At 46.6% G+C, this 17,615-nt stretch overlaps 2 protein-coding genes across 2 annotated transcripts; one reads left to right on the top strand and one right to left on the bottom strand.

The window, feature by feature from the left end:
* Positions 1-9,746: 9,746 nt before the first annotated feature.
* LOC123442097 lies at positions 9,747-11,521 on the bottom strand. The gene is made up of 5 exons (XM_045118199.1): positions 10,928-11,521; positions 10,739-10,821; positions 9,983-10,068; positions 9,847-9,906; positions 9,747-9,755 (listed from the first exon to the last, which is right to left on the bottom strand). The coding sequence occupies exons 1-5, from the start codon at positions 11,494-11,496 to the stop codon at positions 9,747-9,749; spliced, it is 807 nt and encodes a 268-aa protein (XP_044974134.1). The 5' UTR covers positions 11,497-11,521.
* A 2,772-nt stretch (positions 11,522-14,293) lies between these two features.
* LOC123440788 (glutathione S-transferase 3-like) lies at positions 14,294-15,520 on the top strand. Its single transcript, XM_045117336.1, has 3 exons — positions 14,294-14,649; positions 14,757-14,805; positions 14,901-15,520. The coding sequence occupies exons 1-3, from the start codon at positions 14,488-14,490 to the stop codon at positions 15,359-15,361; spliced, it is 672 nt and encodes a 223-aa protein (XP_044973271.1). The 5' UTR covers positions 14,294-14,487; the 3' UTR covers positions 15,362-15,520.
* Positions 15,521-17,615: the final 2,095 nt, after the last annotated feature.

Here is a 17,615-nt window from a genome sequence, read left to right as displayed (position 1 = left end):
GTGACAAAGACGTGAATGCCAAACTTCAGATTCATTAAGACTCGAATGAATATTGTTCACGACTTTATTACAAAAATCTGCTAGAGAAAGGCGGAACAGACCTCCGCATTCATAACCTTTTCCAACGAAAAGTCCATATTTCGTAACTACTACTTTATTAGACTCGAACACCAACTTAAACCCTTCTCTACACAGAAGGGAGCCACTAACGAGATTCTTCTTGATGGCGGGGACATGCTGCACGTTCTTCAGCTGCACGATCCTTCCCGAAGTAAACTTCAGATCGACCGTGCCAACACCAAGAACAGAAGCACTCGCGCCATTCCCCATCAATACGGACCCGCGACCGGTGGCCTGATAAGAAGAGAACAATGACAAGTCAGCACACACATGAATATTTGCACCCGTGTCCACCCACCAATCGGTGGACTGACAAACTGTAAATACAGTAAGTAAATTACCGTACCCAGATGCACCACTTTCATTGTTGCCCACAATCATGTTTGCAGACTTGGAGTCCTGCGCCGGCTTCTTGTACTTGTTTGGGCATTTGTTCGCCCAATGTTCCTCTGAACCACAAGTATAGCAGCCATCTCCCTTCTTATTCTTCTTGAAGGGCTTCTTCCCCTTCTTCTTGAAGTCGGTATTCTGTTGGACAGAGTTCTTTCCCTTGGGCTTGTGAGAATTGAAGTTCCTCTGATGTACCATATTGGCAGCAGAAGAGCTTTCCACCGCTTTTCCATTGGAGTCCTTTGCTCTCGAGTTCTGCTCAACACTCAGATGGCCGATGATGTCCTCTACTGAGAACTCACGCCTCTGATGTTTCAGAGTAGTAGCAAAGTTCCTCCAGGAATTAGGGAGCTTAGCAATTATACAGCCCGCGACAAACTTGCCCGGCAAATTGCACTTAAGAACCTCAAGTTCCTTAGCTATGCATATTATCTCATGAGCTTGTTCCAATACAGAACGGTTGTCAACCATCTTGTAATCGTGGAACTGCTCCATAACATACATCTCACTCCCAGCATCGGTGGCCCCGAATTTAGATTCGAGCGCCTCCCACAAGTCCTTGGCAACATGCATATGTAAATATGCATCAACCAGCTTATCTCCGATCACGCTAATGACTGCTCCAAGGAATAGGACGGTGGCCTCCTTAAACATCTTCTCCTGTTCAGGAGTGATAGTTTCCGTAGGAGTGACACCGGCTACCCAGAACACGTTCATAGCCGTGAGCCATAAGGTGGTTCTCGTTTGCCAACGCTTGAAAAAAGTACCGGTAAACTTATCCGGTTTCAGTGCAGCAGCAAAACCATTACTCGAAAAATTCCTACAGACATTAGGTTTTTGGATTGTTAAGGAAATAGGCAATTTTCCGAGTAGATTAATCCACAAAATAATAACTAGCATGGCATTGACTAGACTAATGACATACTGATCTTGAGCTAACCTAGCACATACTACGCATATAGTGGATACATCTATGCAAACAAGTAGTACTGCTAGAATAAATACGAACAAGAGGATAAACGAGTCATACCCTCCAATCGGCCAGTTGGCCGTAGCAGCAGCAGCGGCGGCGGAGGCAGTATCCTCTGCCGTCTTCTTCTCGGCTTCCTCGCGGAGACGATCAGCTTCGCTTGGTGAAGACATGGCGATGACGAGGGCGACGCGGACGTAGACGAAGCAGACGGACGGAGGCGAGCAGTCGCGTGATCGCTCCCCAAAAACCTAATCGCCCCTCTCCCGTACAGGAACCGGAGAGGCGAGGTTTCGGAGGCCTGCTCTCCCGTCGACCGTGTACACGGTAAACGGGACGGAGTCGCCGGCGGCAGCAGCAGTTCAAGGAACGAACGCGTGAGGCAGATGTGATCTGATTTCGTGACGGCTAGGGTAGGCGATCGCGTGCTTATAAAGGCGGCTGGGTGGAGAGTCCGAGTCGGTAACGATCACGATCCGACGTCTCGGATCGTTTCCTTGTCCGTTACGTATTCTCCGTTCCTGACCGGCAAAAATAAGCGCGTAGGTATGAGCTCGGCTCGGCTCATTCCCGCAACCCGCGGCGCAGCGCGGCGCGTCGTGACGAGGCAAGGCGTGGCGTGGCGAGGCGGGCGGCGGAGGAGGAGTGCGCGAGGGCACCTTCTCTTCTCACTCTCCAATAGCATGTGGAAGAGAGACCCTTATAAAGGGGTCCAAACTCTCCTCCACTAGCGGGGTGGGACTAAACTCCCACCACCTTGCCATGCCACCACCTACATGGGCCCTTTAGATTTTCTGAAATTCTCTAATGGGCCTAAGGCCCACCTCCAAATTTCAACAATCCCCCACCAGATCTCAAGGGCACATCGTGTTCCCTCGTTCCAATCACTGTTTTAATATACCAGCATTTCAGTGAAGACATGTTAAGGTTGAGCTTCACCTAGAACAAGTAGCTACACCCCTTCACAACTGAACAATGGACTATGCCTTGAATTGTCAGTTTGGCGTAAAGGAGCTTCACCACAAGTCTTACTAGTACTAGGCTGCCGAAGGTGACCCCTCGGGTGGAGCATATTAGTCACACTCCTGGCCTATTCATGAGTTTACTAGAGATCACCCAAATCTCATAGACTGTGACCAGCAGTCAAGCTCATATAGGTGTGTTCCTCCAAAGATCGCTCTGTAGGACAGCATCTTGCTTACATATAAGCTTTAGAACACATTAAGACAGTAGTCATCCTACCATACAGTATCCGAGAGTATTGCATCTCCAACGGAGTGGGTTAGTAAAGTTACTCTCCTCAGTTCACCACTGGCTTGTTTTCCCAGGTCCTACTTCACGGGATCTCCGATCATATAGGTTAGGTTACTACCATGGCAACTCATGTGGGTCTCATACCCATCTCCCTCGATGCACTATCTATCACAACACGTGATAGCCCTTTAGTAAAGGGATCTGCCAGATTCTTAGCCGTTTGGATATAATCCAACGCTACCACTCCGGAGTTTCTCAAACGTCTGACAGACTTCAATCTCATTCTTATATGTTTGTTGGACTTCATATTGTCCTTTGAACTCTTCACTTTAACAATAACCGTCTGATTATCGCAGTTCATAAGGATAGCCGGAACCGGCTTCTCAACCACAGGTAAGTCCATCAAAAGATCTCAAAGAAATTCTGCTTCGACACCAGATGTGTCTAATGCTGTTAATTCTGCTTCCATTGTCGATCTTGTTAAGATCGTTTGCTTGCAAGACTTCCAGGAAACAGCACCACCCCCAAGAGTAAACATATACCCAGTAGTGGCCTTCATCTCATCAGCATCAGAGATCCAATTCGCATCACTATACCCTTCAAGTACTGATGGGAATCCCGTATAGTGAAGCCCGTGGTTGACAGTACCTTTCAAGTAGCGCATAATTCTTTCAACAGCACGCCAATGAACTTCGCCCGGGTTTGCAACAAACCGGCTAAGTTTGCTCACAGCAAACGCGATGTCAGGCCTCGTTGCGCTAGCTAGGTACATAAGTGAACCGATAATTTGAGAGAATCTCAATTGATCTATAGCTGTGCCTTTAAACTTTCGAATAAGCACACTAGGATCATATGGTGTTTGACAAATCTTGCAGTCTGAATATCCAAAGCGACTCAAAATCTTGTCAACATAGTGGGATTGCAGAAGTGTAATCCCACCCTCATCATCTCTCAATAGCTTGATGTTCAAGATAACATCAGCCACCCCAAGGTCCTTCATCTCAAAGTTTTGAGACAGAAAGGACTTAACCTCCTCAATTACTTTGAGGTTGGTTCCAAATATCAGTATGTCATCAACATACAAGCACAATATAACTCCTTCGCCCCCACCATGGCGATAGTATACACATTTGTCAGCTTCATTAACAACGAAGCCAACAGATGTCAGAGTTGTATTAAACTTCTCATGCCATTGCTTAGGTGCTTGTCTCAGACCATATAAAGATTTCAGCAACTTACACACCTTTCCTTCCTGACCTTCTATCACAAAGCCATCTGGCTGTTGCATATATATTTCCTCATTTAGCTCTCCATTCAGGAAAGCCGTCTTAACGTCCATTTGATGAACGAGAAGACCATGAGAGGCCGCCAATGAGAGTAGTACTCTAATGGTGGTCAGTCTAGCCACAGGTGAATAAGTATCGAAGAAATCTTCCTCTTCTTTCTGGGCATAGCCCTTGGCCACAAGCCTAGCCTTGTACTTTTCAATTGTACCGTCGGGCCTAAGCTTCTTTTTGAACACCCACTTGCATCCCAATGGTTTGCAACCATAGGGACGATCAATGATTTCCCATGTCCCGTTAGCCATGATGGAGTCCATCTCGCTACGGACAGCAGCTTTCCAGTAATCAGCATCTGGAGAAGCATACGCTTCTGAAATAGAAGTGGGATTATCATCCACGAGGTATACGAAGAAATCATCACCAAAGGTCTTTGCAGTCCTTTGTCTCTTGCCCCTACCACGGGCTTCCTCGTCATCCTCCTCAGGATTTTCATCATGTGTTTGTTCATAATATTCCATAGGAATGGCAGGCTCAGGAGTTATCTGAGATTCCTGTCTAGAAGTGCTTTGCATATCTCTCATCGGAAATATATCCTCAAAGAATGTAGCATCCCTCGACTCCATTATTGTACCGACCTTCACGTCAGGTACCTCAGATTTCACTACTAGAAATCTATAGCCTACGCTATTCTTAGCGTATCCCAAATTAACGCAATCCACAGTCTTTGGTCCAAGCTTGCGCTTCTTGGGGATCGGTACATTGACTTTCGCCAAGCAGCCCCAAGTACGTAAGTACGAGAGTGTCGTCCTTCTCTTCGACCACTCCTCGTAGGGAGTGACCTCATTATCTTTTGTAGGAACTTTATTCAGGACATGACACGCGGTCAATATAGCCTCCCCCCACCATGCCTTGGATAAACCCGATGTATCTAACATGGCGTTAACCAAATCAGTTAGAGTACGGTTTTTCCGCTCGGCAACCCCGTTTGACTGGGGTGAATAGGGAGGCGTCCTCTCATGAATAATGCCGTGTTCCGCACAAAATGAATCAAATTCGTTTGAGAAGTACTCTCCACCACGATCAGACCGGACTCGTTTAATTTTCTTTTCAAGTTGATTTTCAACTTCTGCCTTATAGATTTTAAAGTAGTGTAGAGCCTCATCTTTAGTATTTAACAGATACACATAGCAAAATCTAGTGGAATCATCTATCAATGTCATGAAGTATTTCTTTCCACCTTTAGTCAACACACCATTCATCTCACAAAGATCAGAATGTATGAGTTCTAATGGTGCCAAGTGTCTCTCCTCTGCAGCCTTGTGAGGCTTGCGAGGTTGCTTTGCTTGCACACACGAGTGGCACTTAGAACCTTTGGCTAAAGTGAAAGTTGGGATTAAATTCAGTTTTGCTAGCCGCGACATAACACCGAAACTTATGTGACAAAGACGTGAATGCCAAACTTCAGATTCATTAAGACTCGAATGAATATTGTTCACGACTTTATTACAAAAATCTGCTAGAGAAAGGCGGAACAGACCTCCGCATTCATAACCTTTTCCAACGAAAAGTCCATATTTCGTAACTACTACTTTATTAGACTCGAACACCAACTTAAACCCTTCTCTACACAGAAGGGAGCCACTAACGAGATTCTTCTTGATGGCGGGGACATGCTGCACGTTCTTCAGCTGCACGATCCTTCCCGAAGTAAACTTCAGATCGACCGTGCCAACACCAAGAACAGAAGCACTCGCGCCATTCCCCATCAATACGGACCCGCGACCGGTGGCCTGATAAGAAGAGAACAATGACAAGTCAGCACACACATGAATATTTGCACCCGTGTCCACCCACCAATCGGTGGACTGACAAACTGTAAATACAGTAAGTAAATTACCGTACCCAGATGCACCACTTTCATTGTTGCCCACAATCATGTTTGCAGACTTGGAGTCCTGCGCCGGCTTCTTGTACTTGTTTGGGCATTTGTTCGCCCAATGTTCCTCTGAACCACAAGTATAGCAGCCATCTCCCTTCTTATTCTTCTTGAAGGGCTTCTTCCCCTTCTTCTTGAAGTCGGTATTCTGTTGGACAGAGTTCTTTCCCTTGGGCTTGTGAGAATTGAAGTTCCTCTGATGTACCATATTGGCAGCAGAAGAGCTTTCCACCGCTTTTCCATTGGAGTCCTTTGCTCTCGAGTTCTGCTCAACACTCAGATGGCCGATGATGTCCTCTACTGAGAACTCACGCCTCTGATGTTTCAGAGTAGTAGCAAAGTTCCTCCAGGAATTAGGGAGCTTAGCAATTATACAGCCCGCGACAAACTTGCCCGGCAAATTGCACTTAAGAACCTCAAGTTCCTTAGCTATGCATATTATCTCATGAGCTTGTTCCAATACAGAACGGTTGTCAACCATCTTGTAATCGTGGAACTGCTCCATAACATACATCTCACTCCCAGCATCGGTGGCCCCGAATTTAGATTCGAGCGCCTCCCACAAGTCCTTGGCAACATGCATATGTAAATATGCATCAACCAGCTTATCTCCGATCACGCTAATGACTGCTCCAAGGAATAGGACGGTGGCCTCCTTAAACATCTTCTCCTGTTCAGGAGTGATAGTTTCCGTAGGAGTGACACCGGCTACCCAGAACACGTTCATAGCCGTGAGCCATAAGGTGGTTCTCGTTTGCCAACGCTTGAAAAAAGTACCGGTAAACTTATCCGGTTTCAGTGCAGCAGCAAAACCATTACTCGAAAAATTCCTACAGACATTAGGTTTTTGGATTGTTAAGGAAATAGGCAATTTTCCGAGTAGATTAATCCACAAAATAATAACTAGCATGGCATTGACTAGACTAATGACATACTGATCTTGAGCTAACCTAGCACATACTACGCATATAGTGGATACATCTATGCAAACAAGTAATACTGCTAGAATAAATACGAACAAGAGGATAAACGAGTCATACCCTCCAATCGGCCAGTTGGCCGTAGCAGCAGCAGCGGCGGCGGAGGCAGTATCCTCTGCCGTCTTCTTCTCGGCTTCCTCGCGGAGACGATCAGCTTCGCTTGGTGAAGACATGGCGATGACGAGGGCGACGCGGACGTAGACGAAGCAGACGGACGGAGGCGAGCAGTCGCGTGATCGCTCCCCAAAAACCTAATCGCCCCTCTCCCGTACAGGAACCGGAGAGGCGAGGTTTCGGAGGCCTGCTCTCCCGTCGACCGTGTACGCGGTAAACGGGACGGAGTTGCCGGCGGCAGCAGCAGTTCAAGGAACGAACGCGTGAGGCAGATGTGATCTGATTTCGTGACGGCTAGGGTAGGCGATCGCGTGCTTATAAAGGCGGCTGGGTGGAGAGTCCGAGTCGGTAACGATCACGATCCGACGTCTCGGATCGTTTCCTTGTCCGTTACGTATTCTCCGTTCCTGACCGGCAAAAATAAGCGCGTAGGTATGAGCTCGGCTCGGCTCATTCCCGCAACCCGCGGCGCGGCGCGTCGTGACGAGGCGAGGCGTGGCGTGGCGGAGGAGGAGTGCGCGAGGGCACCTTCTCTTCTCACTCTCCAATAGCATGTGGAAGAGAGACCCTTATAAAGGGGTCCAAACTCTCCTCCACTAGCGGGGTGGGACTAAACTTCCACCACCTTGCCATGCCACCACCTACATGGGCCCTTTAGATTTTCTGAAATTCTCTAATGGGCCTAAGGCCCACCTCCAAATTTCAACAAGCTCATCGCTGAACAATGGCTCCTCATGAATGTCTACGCCATCTTCCCTGTTTTCACAATACATGTATTCATGCCGTTCATCGCCTTGGTCGTCGCTCGCTTCATGGTTGTTGTGGCCGCCAATGTTTTTGGCACCATGATCTTTGTCGCACCTGTATTGGCTTTGGGTCTCGTTGGGGTCGAAGGCTTGGTCATGCCCCTAGGGTGGAAGGTTTCTCCACGACCCTCACAGTTGATGTTCTCCATGAAATCGTCGAAGTAGGCCGGGTCATCTTGTGTCGGCATCGGGTTGGGCGTTCTGTCGAACAACTTGTGGGCATCGGGTTGGGCATTTCGTCGAAGAGCTTGCGGGTGTTGGGAAGGTTGGCCGTAGGAATGGCCTAAAGATGCTTGATTTGCATCTTGGTCTACGACATGCCAGCGTCAGACCCATGTGTAAGGTTGAGGCCGATGTTGGCAGCAACCTGGTCGCTATAACGGTATCATCCGATGACGTGGAGAACCGGGTCGCAACCTGGTCGTGCATCAGATAGAGACCACTCTTCTATGATGTTATGAAAGAGATCAACCCTTGTGGAGGGCGAACGACCGTTGAGCGGCCATGACAGTGACGGTAAGAATGGTCGGCGTTGGTCGGATGAACCCTAGCATGAGTAAGGCATGTTGTGTCGCTGCTTGTATGGTCTTGGTGACCATGATCTAGTTGTCTTTAGCTGTGACCCGTTGTTGTGCTGAGACAGTGTCGATGGTGGCCTGAGCAGCGGCTTTCCTCTCCGCATCTCTAGCCCTACGACCATCCCACTTTACCGATTCACGGGCGAGCTCCTCCGGCATGAGCATGTTCTTGGGCTTCTCCTTTGGAGTCGTGGGGCGGGCAGCGGGTCGCGGCCGAGATGGTGGCGGTGGTGGGCTTTGGCGCGGTGACCATGGCGGGAGCCGGAGGGCGACATGTTTTTTGTGAGAAAAGGGGGAAATGGGGAGGTTTGCGCCCCCAACGGGCGGCCAAAGGGATGACAAGGACGCGCGTCGCGCGTGTTCGGGTCATGTCCGTTTTGACACAAACACGATCCAATTTTGAATTGGAAATGGATTGCAGACGAACATAAAACGGATGCTTCGAAAGGTGTCAGCAGATGCGCGGAGCCGGAGCCGGCATGTTCGCCCGCTGTACGAGTTAATTTGTGTCGGCGCGTTGGATCATGTTTTCTTTTTGGTTTTAACACAAACGAACATGAACGGACCAAACGCAGTAGTGAATTGGAGTTAGCCTAAGTTGCTCCAACTCTTTTTTTCTGCAAGGAGCCCATCCAGAAGTCACTAAATGATGCGTTACTGGATCAAGATCCAACTACTAATCTCGCATGGGGGTACACGAGCTTCTTCGGCACAAAATTAGACCATGAACGTGCTGGTTCAGCTTTGCACTGCCGACCGTCGATTCGCTGGTTTCTTAATCATAAAATAATAAATATTAAGTAATTATCTCATTACTAAAAGGAGAGTTGGTTCCGATGCCTCTCCTCCTCCCTTGGGTCTCTCGTCCCATGACTCCCTCTCTTCTTGGTATTCTGTTGATTTCTGATACTCTCAATTGATCCCGCAAAAAATTAAAACTACACAAATAAAGTAACTTGAAATTTTCTAAAAGAAAATTGATACATTCCTAAAATCATGTCTTGCATTAGCTCAACTAAAATAGATATTCTTAAAACCAAAACAGAATCAAAATTTTCTTTTATTCGCCCACGAGTATATAGATTAGATCAAATCAAATCTTAAACAAAAAACCCGACTAAATCGAAACTCTCCTTGCATTCCTTACTCATACTAGTTAGCATGCACGTGCAACGCACGACTAACCGAATAATTTATAAATTGCTTTTTATATTAAAATTTTAGTGTGTGTGTGTGTCTATATATATATATATATATATATATATATATATATATATATATATATATATATATTGAAACACACACAATATACACATTACTTGCACTTCATTGAAAAATTGAAAACAAATGTATTAAATGGAATAATGAAAAAAATGTTTGGAGTAACATAAGACAAGGAGAAACATTGGGCTCACTTGAAGGTTGCAGCAAACTGGAATGAATCCTAACTTCTTCACTTGATGCATCATATCTAGCTTCGATGTTTGAAAAAAGGCTTAAAATACAGATAATCTGGACACAACCTGGTATTTCAAAGGAAATATATACAACCTGAGATCTTTTGGCACTTGCATATAAAGGTTGAAGTATCAGCTGCAAAAACTCCAAAAAATCAAACAGAAATCCGTTGTGAGTAACTGCAAATCACAAAAAATATCAACAGTCCCAACATATATAACCAGTGAACGGAAACGGTAGTGTAAAATCAAAATAATAGGTAGGTCCTTTGCTGAGCACAAATCATAATAATCGGTTGACGTGAAATTAAAGCTTCTAGAGCTACCTCACAGGTGAAGAATTGTGGCTTATTAATGGGGTATGCCGGTCTTGTGACATCCTCAGCTTTTGCTATAGTGAGCATTGTAATTAAGCTACAGTGATGACCATGATCAACAACTAATCATTTTGCTAAATTGGATATGATCAAGTTGAAATTCATATCTCTTTTCAAATTCCACGCAAAATGACTCTGAATTATGTGGAAATAAAATAATTCCCCAAACAGCATCGGAGAAATGTTGCACAATTGTGGAATAATCCAAAACAATTATTATTAAGGAAACCAACATCACCCTCGATGTTGGTGTGGACCCCACCATCAAAACAGAGTCATTTTTGCATTTAAAAGTGCTCTTAAATTCCATGGAAAAATCCAAACATATTCCAATGGGCCCAATTATTTTTGTGATCATTCAAAATACTGTATGATATGTGTTGGACCATGTCACACATTTTTGCTATAGGGAATAGTTGCTGGAATTAAAGAAAGCAGAAAATAGTAGTATAGATATAGAAAAATAGGCATACCTTGCTTTCCTTTCCTTCTCCGTCCTTCTACTCTGCAAGTACTATGCCACAAATGAGCTTCATACTTCCCATTCCACCTATGCCTGCACAATTGATGAAGTCTGATAAGCAGCTCTATCAAGCATTTATTTAGTTAATATAATGAAACACATTGTTATGTTTCTTTCCTCTCGTCAAAACTAAGCCTACCTGATCATGCCATGGTAACAAGACGACCGGGAGCTAGGTGCTCGCACCGCAGTAATTGCAGAAGTAGAACCGGCGGCACCCTTCTCCTCTCTATATTCCGCAACCGTTATACGATTAATATAATCAACAATTTCCTCAGGCTCATCCTTTTTGACAACGCTGAGAACTTGAACTCCCTTATAATTATCGCCACTATCCGCACACCCCTCATTTTCTAGCACACTTACCAAAGCATCCTTCTCCCCAGCATGGTTCTCGTTGTTCAAAGGGTCAACCGAGTCGCTCTTCATGTCTGCATGTGCCTGAATTTTGCCTTCATCAACTTCCTCATTCTTCGGGAGCTTCTTCTTATCAGTGCTACTGGACTCAGCATCGTTGGCGCCTGACTCCATTGCACCGTGCAAGACAACAATATCCACACGAGCAGGGGCCATTGTAGGCAAGGAATTCAGATTGATAGAAGGGCTCGTCTTGATCTTCCGTCCATCGCCCGATTCCCCAGCAGCTTTCTCCTTCACAAAACCGTCCATTTGCTGACCCTGACTAACTTCCTCCCCAGATTTCATCATCTATCACGAACCTAACCTGCCTAGCAGCCGTCCTATTCATGAACTATCTGAAAGAGGGGACAAAGACAGAGCATCCCAAACAAGAAAAAAGAATCAAACGGTTAGATCCCAACCAGGCAATCATTCTCTTCGGAAGTATCGGCGGCGGGAAGGAGGGCGGCGGTGGTGCGGCGCGGGGACGTCCGTGGCGGGTCTCGGGGGCGGGAGATGAGGGCCGCGGTGGCGCGGCGCGCAGCTGGCGGTAGCGAGGCTCAGCGACGGGAGAGGAGGGCCACGGTGGCGGGGCGCGTGGCCGGCGGTGGCAGGGCGAGGGGCCGACGGCGTACGCGAGGGGGTGAGGGGCGATTGGGGGCAGGAGATGAGGGTCGCGGTGGCACGGCGCGCGGCCGGCGGTAGCGGGGCTCAGCGGCCGGAGAGGAGGGCCACAGTGGCGGGGCGCGTGGCCGGTGGTGGCAGGGCGAGGGGCCGACGGCGAGCGCGAGGGGGCGAGGGGCCGATCGGGGGCGGGAGATGAGGGCCTCGGTGGCGCGGCGCGCGGCTGGCGGTAGCGGGGCTCGGCGGCGGGAGAGGAGGGCCACGGTGGCGGGGCGCGTGGCCGGCGGTGGCGCGGTGCGGGGCCGACGGCGAGCACGAGGGGGCGAGGGGCCGATCGGGTGAGAGGGGATCTGTGCGAGCGGTTTCAGCGGTGTGTTTTCACAGCGAGCTATTAACTTTGTCTATTGGAGGTGAAGCACGGTCACTCATAGAAATTTGCTAAGTGCACACATAGATGTATTAGTTAAATGCTGACTGTTGGATTAGGATTTGTGAGACTAATTGTGTGGTGCTGATTGCTTCGTGTATTTTGTTGTAATAATTGCTGGATGCACGTAAGAAAGTTCTCGTTTGATTGTTTAATAGTAGTATAGACTCAAGTCAAATTATATATTATCAAAAACTAGAATAAGATGGATGTAAGATATATGTCAGATGTAATTAGTGTTAAACCACTAAAATATGTATGCGACAGCTGCAATTCACGAACAATTAGCCAGCAGTGAAGTTAATATATAGTCAAATAGAAAGGTTTCGGCGATTCCTAACGGGCGTCTACAAGTTGCGCTCGGCTAATTATTTTTTTCTTCTTCTGTCTAAAACGTTCAAAAAGATATATGCATCGGTCGGACTTCCAAACCGCACCCCACTCATTCGAGGCAATTAAGCATAACCACTAGGCCAACGCAGGACCTGCGCGTTCTAAATGTTTTTTCTTTATTTTATTTCACTCTTCAATCGGGGATCCCCTAGTTTTGTGAAGCTTCGGTTTTTCTCTGATTCGCTGGTCATTTTTGTGGGCGGTTTTATTTGAGTTTTCTTCTTCGTTTTTTATATAAAGAAATTCGTAATTGAAAAATGACAAACTTTTCCCAAATACGATGAATTTTTTGAAATTCGGTTGAGTTTTTAAATTTCATGATTTTTTCAAACTCAAAGATCTTTTTTTAGTTTTGATGAAACTTTTCAAATTTGATGATATTTTTTAAAAAAAAAACAACGAACAATTTTTCAAAATTGATGTAGTTTTTTTGGAATTCGATGATATTTTTTCAAAATTGATGAACTTTTTCAGATTTGATGAACTTCTTTCAAAGTCGATGAACTGTTTTTCGAATTTTGTGAACATTTTTGAAAAATTCATGTACATTTCTCAATTCACGACCTTTTTGCAATTTTTCTCTAAAGTCAACGATTGACCAGTTAGGAGGACAGTGGTATCTTGAGTTGACCAGGGTTTAAAGTTTAAACTTGGCATGGATGCTCATATTTTTATATATTTATTTTAGGCTTTTCGACGATGTGCGTGTTGGCGAGCACTGGGTGCCGACATGTCGGCCCAGTTTTTCATCGGTCGAGCCTTAGTTGTTCGATCTAGCTTAAAATAGCCGTCCGATCTGGCATCTCCCATCTTCCTGAGTCGTCTTCAGCCTCCGACCTACGCGCTTCCGCTCCTCTGCCCCACGCGCCTCCGCCCTTTGTACCATGCGCCTCCACTTCCATGCGCAGCTCCGTGAGGGTCACGATCGCCGGCCATCGGTTGCTCGCCACTCGCACCCGACGACCGACAACTCCTTCTGCCGCTCGCGCCCGATGATCGACAACTCCTTGTGCCGCTCGCACACAACGCCACACAACTCCCTCGTGCAGCTTCGCCTCAACCTGATTGCAACTCCTGCCTTTGACGCTCCATGGATGTAGCAGCGCCCCGCCGCCGCTCGTCGTCAACGCTCGCTGCCCAAATTGCACGGTCGACGACCACCAGTAAAAAATTGACACTGAATGGATGTAGCAAAATACATCACCTATAGTAGCAAAAACATCAACGGTTGCAGCAAAACAAAAAAGATCGCCGGTAGTATCATGAAAAGGATGTAGCAAAAAATCCTACCGGTTTTAGCAAAAATTAATTATAGTTACAGCAAAAAGCAGGGTCGTCGCCGTCAGGAGTCGCAGTTATGCCATGAATGGATGTAGCAAAAAATCCCGTCGGTAGTAGCAAAATAGACAACGGTTACAGCAAAAAACAGGGTTGTCACCATTTAAAGTTTTTTTTTAGAACCAAGTTTATATGAAAAGAATTTTTTTGACTGCAACAACTACAATCATAATAAAAGAACCAATTTGTTAGGAGTCTAGTCGCCGTCCCCCTAGATTCGTCCTGCCCATATATGTATCAACATTTGTGTTTAAAAAAAAGCATTTGTCTCTATGTGGCGGGTGGATTGTCACGTTACGTCGGACGACTTGAGGAATTAACTACGAGCGCCACCCCACTTGCAGAGGAGACCCAACGAGGCAGCTGATTAAGCGGCGTGTTAGGTGGGCTGCCGTGCCATCGGTGTGTACTCTGCTCTGCCGGCCACCAACCGTGCTCGCCTCCACAACCCTTCCGGTCTTCGATCTCGCCGGTCGCCACACCGTGCCCGCCAGCTGAAGAGAAGTGATCAAGGCGCCATGGCCGAGCCGCCGCCGGCGACGGCGGTGAGCAGGAAGCTGTACGGGTACGCGCTGTCGTCCAACTCGGTGCGCATCGCGGCGCTGCTCAACGAGAAGGGCCTCGACTACGAGCTCGTCGTCGTCGACGACACCAAGGCGCCGGAGTTCCTCGCCATCAACGTACGTACGCCCGCCCACGCACTCCCCAGCCACTGCCACGCTGCTGCACTGATCATCAGCCGATGGGGATCGCTTACAAATTTACTTTGTTTGCGTGCGTCGTGCAGCCCTTGGGCCAGGTCCCGGCGTTCCAGGACGGCGACGACATCCTCTTCGGTACGCCCAAGAAATCCAGACTCGCCGGAGTTATCTGTCAACATTTTGGGCTAATCAACTGAACGAATTTGCCCGGATTTTGCGATCGTGTGCAGAGTCGCGCGCCATCAGCCGGTACATCGCGACCAAGTACAGGTCCTCCGGCACGGACCTGCTGCCGGCGACGGCGTCGGCGAAGCTGGAGGTGTGGCTGGAGGTGGAGTCGCACCACTTCTACCCGGCCGTGGCCGACCTGGTGTACGAGCTCCGCGTCAGGCCGCGGCTGCCGGGCGGCGCGCCGCCCGACCCGGCCGTGGTGGACGGGCTCGCCGGCAAGGTGGCCGACGTGCTCGACGTCTACGACGCGCACCTCGCCGCCGGGAACAGGTACCTCGCCGGCGAGCAGTTCACGCTCGCCGACGTGAACCACATTGCGCAGCTGTTCGTCATGAGCCGGACCCCTCGCGCGGCGGAGCTCGTGGCGGCCAGGCCGCACGTGCAGGCGTGGTGGGACGAGATCTCCGCCCGCCCCGCCTGGAAGAAGACCGTCGCCGCGCTCCCCCTCCCGCCGGCTTGAGGACGCCGGTGGCATGGTGCGGAATAAAGGTGTACTGTATAATGTTTTTAGCAGGAACAGATGATCAAATTCCCCAGGAATGTTGTTGATGTGGGTGAAAGATTGGTCTGGTATGATTAATTGATTATGAACAGCTGATCATGCTGTTTGCCTAGGCAATGTTGTGGCTTCTATGGGTTCAGGCCAAACCATCCTGTTTCATGCGAAATTTTATCTACCGTTGTAGTTGGCCAAAGAAGGGATAATTCGCTTCTGAGCACGGGCTCAGATGCTCCTGCTGATGAAAAAAATAAAAAGAAGTACTAAAAAAATTCAAAAAAATCCAATTTTTTTTGAGTAGTTGACAATTTGATGCGCAAGGTTCGCTCCAAATTTCAAATCCTTTGGACATTCGAGCATCTCTCAGTAAAAAAGACAAATTGGGTCAAAAAATTGTAAACAGTGAACCTTTTTCACATACCCAAATTTTGTCTTTTTTGTTGAGAGCGCCTCAGATCCCCAAATGAACTCAAAACTGGAGCGGGCCTCGCGCATCTAATCATCTACCACACACAAAAAATTTGGATTTTTTTGAATTTTTTTGTATTTGTTTTGATTTTTTCCGTCGGCCCGGGTGCAGATGCATCCGAGAGCCAAAACGCCGCACTCCCAAAGAAGCTCTTATTCTCTCCGTCCCATAATATATAAGCACTTTTTATAAAAAATAACTTTTTAATGTTATATTAATGTTAAAAACGTTTTTATAATATGAGACGGATAGATTACTCTGCAACGTCTTCCTTTTGGGCAACGACGGTACTGGTTGGGCAACGGCTTTGCAACTATCAGCAGCCCAGGTTCCGCCGAACAAATACTCTGCTTTCAAGAATGAACAGAGCAATAGAGGTGATGCGGGATACGCTGGAGACAAGGAGAAAAGGTGGGCTGACGTTGCATTTTGAGAACTATACGTAGGTTTTTTTTTTTTAAAGATCCAACACAGCTGTCATTCATTGATAATAGCAGGGAGCAACGGAAAAAACAAGTATACCATATTTTTTTATTTTATTTCAGGTATCTGAGACAGATAATGACATAAAAACGAGCAGTGAGGCTAAAGGTTTGGCAAATAATGAACTTGGAGAGTACGAATTTATAATGGCAATAGTCATTTGGTATGAGGTATTGTATGCTGTTAATTTAGTAAGCAAACATTTGCAAGCAAAGGATATGCTTATTGATGTTGCTATTGAGAAAGTGCAAGGACTGATTACTTTCTTCAAGGGGTATGGGGAAACTGGTTTTTTAGAAGCATTAGAGACGGCCAAAGGAATTGCACTTGAGATGGATATTGGTACAACATTTCGTAAAAGACGAGAAATTAAAAGAAAGAGACATTTTGATGAGAACCCAGATGACACAAACATTGCCACACAGTCTGCAGAGGAATCATTCAGAGTAAACTATTTTGTACGTATTGCTGATCAAGCAATTAGCTCACTCACAAGCAGATTTGAACAATACCAGGGTTATCAGAAAATATTTGGTTTCTTATTTACCTCCGAAACATTGCAGTCCTTGGATAAGAAGAGCTTGAAAGCTTCTTGTGATAATCTGGAGGATGGAAAATCCGACATTGATGCCAATGAACTGTATGTGGAGTTGATGTTTCGTTGTAGTATCATCCCAAAAGAAAATATTGGCCCCGTTGAAACTTTAAAGTTTCTGAAGCGGCACGATTGTTTTCCCAATGCAAGTATTGCATATAGAGTTCTTTTGACCATACCTGTGACTGTTGCATCAGCGGAACGGAGCTTTTCAAAATTGAAGCTATTGAAGTCTTATACGCGTACTACCATGACACAACAAAGACTTACTGATTTGGCCATAATAGCACTTGAGAGTGAAGTATTGGAGAAGATTGATTATGAGGATATTATTGAAGATTTTATTTCAAAGAACACCAAAAGAATGATGTTATTTAAGTGAAGACTTTACAACCAAGAATAGGTATGATTCTGTATATTTTTTCATTACCCCGTAAGATATTATGATCTCTACATTATATTATAGTTATAGTTATATAATTTTTTAGTGAGGTAGGGCCCATTTTGTAGTTTTGCACCGGGCCTCGAATTTCGTCGGCCCGGCCCTGAGAAGATCCAAAGATCAAAGGAAAAAAAACACAAGATGATGAAGGTCCTAGCATTAGAAGATCCAAAGATCAAAGGAAAAAACGACAACCCTAATAGTTGTATCACAATGCTCCATACAA

The sequence above is a fragment of the Hordeum vulgare genome, chromosome 3H (assembly GCF_904849725.1).
Source record: "Hordeum vulgare subsp. vulgare chromosome 3H, MorexV3_pseudomolecules_assembly, whole genome shotgun sequence".
Taxonomy (NCBI): domain Eukaryota; kingdom Viridiplantae; phylum Streptophyta; class Magnoliopsida; order Poales; family Poaceae; genus Hordeum; species Hordeum vulgare.
Note: the sequence above shows the minus strand (reverse complement) of the source record. Positions and strands in the feature narration are given on the sequence as shown.

Coding starts and splice junctions, on each gene's coding strand:
- LOC123440788 (XM_045117336.1), top strand. CDS start 14,488: ATGGCCGAGCCGCCGCCGGCGACGGCGGTGAGCAGGAAGCTGTACGGG. Junction 14,650..14,756: donor CGGAGTTCCTCGCCATCAAC/GTACGTACGCCC, acceptor TGCGTCGTGCAG/CCCTTGGGCCAGGTCCCGGC. Junction 14,806..14,900: donor CGGCGACGACATCCTCTTCG/GTACGCCCAAGA, acceptor GATCGTGTGCAG/AGTCGCGCGCCATCAGCCGG.
- LOC123442097 (XM_045118199.1), bottom strand. CDS start 11,496: ATGATGAAATCTGGGGAGGAAGTTAGTCAGGGTCAGCAAATGGACGGT. Junction 10,822..10,927: donor TGTTACCATGGCATGATCAG/GTAGGCTTAGTT, acceptor TCAATTGTGCAG/GCATAGGTGGAATGGGAAGT. Junction 10,069..10,738: donor GAGAAGGAAAGGAAAGCAAG/GTATGCCTATTT, acceptor TGTGATTTGCAG/TTACTCACAACGGATTTCTG.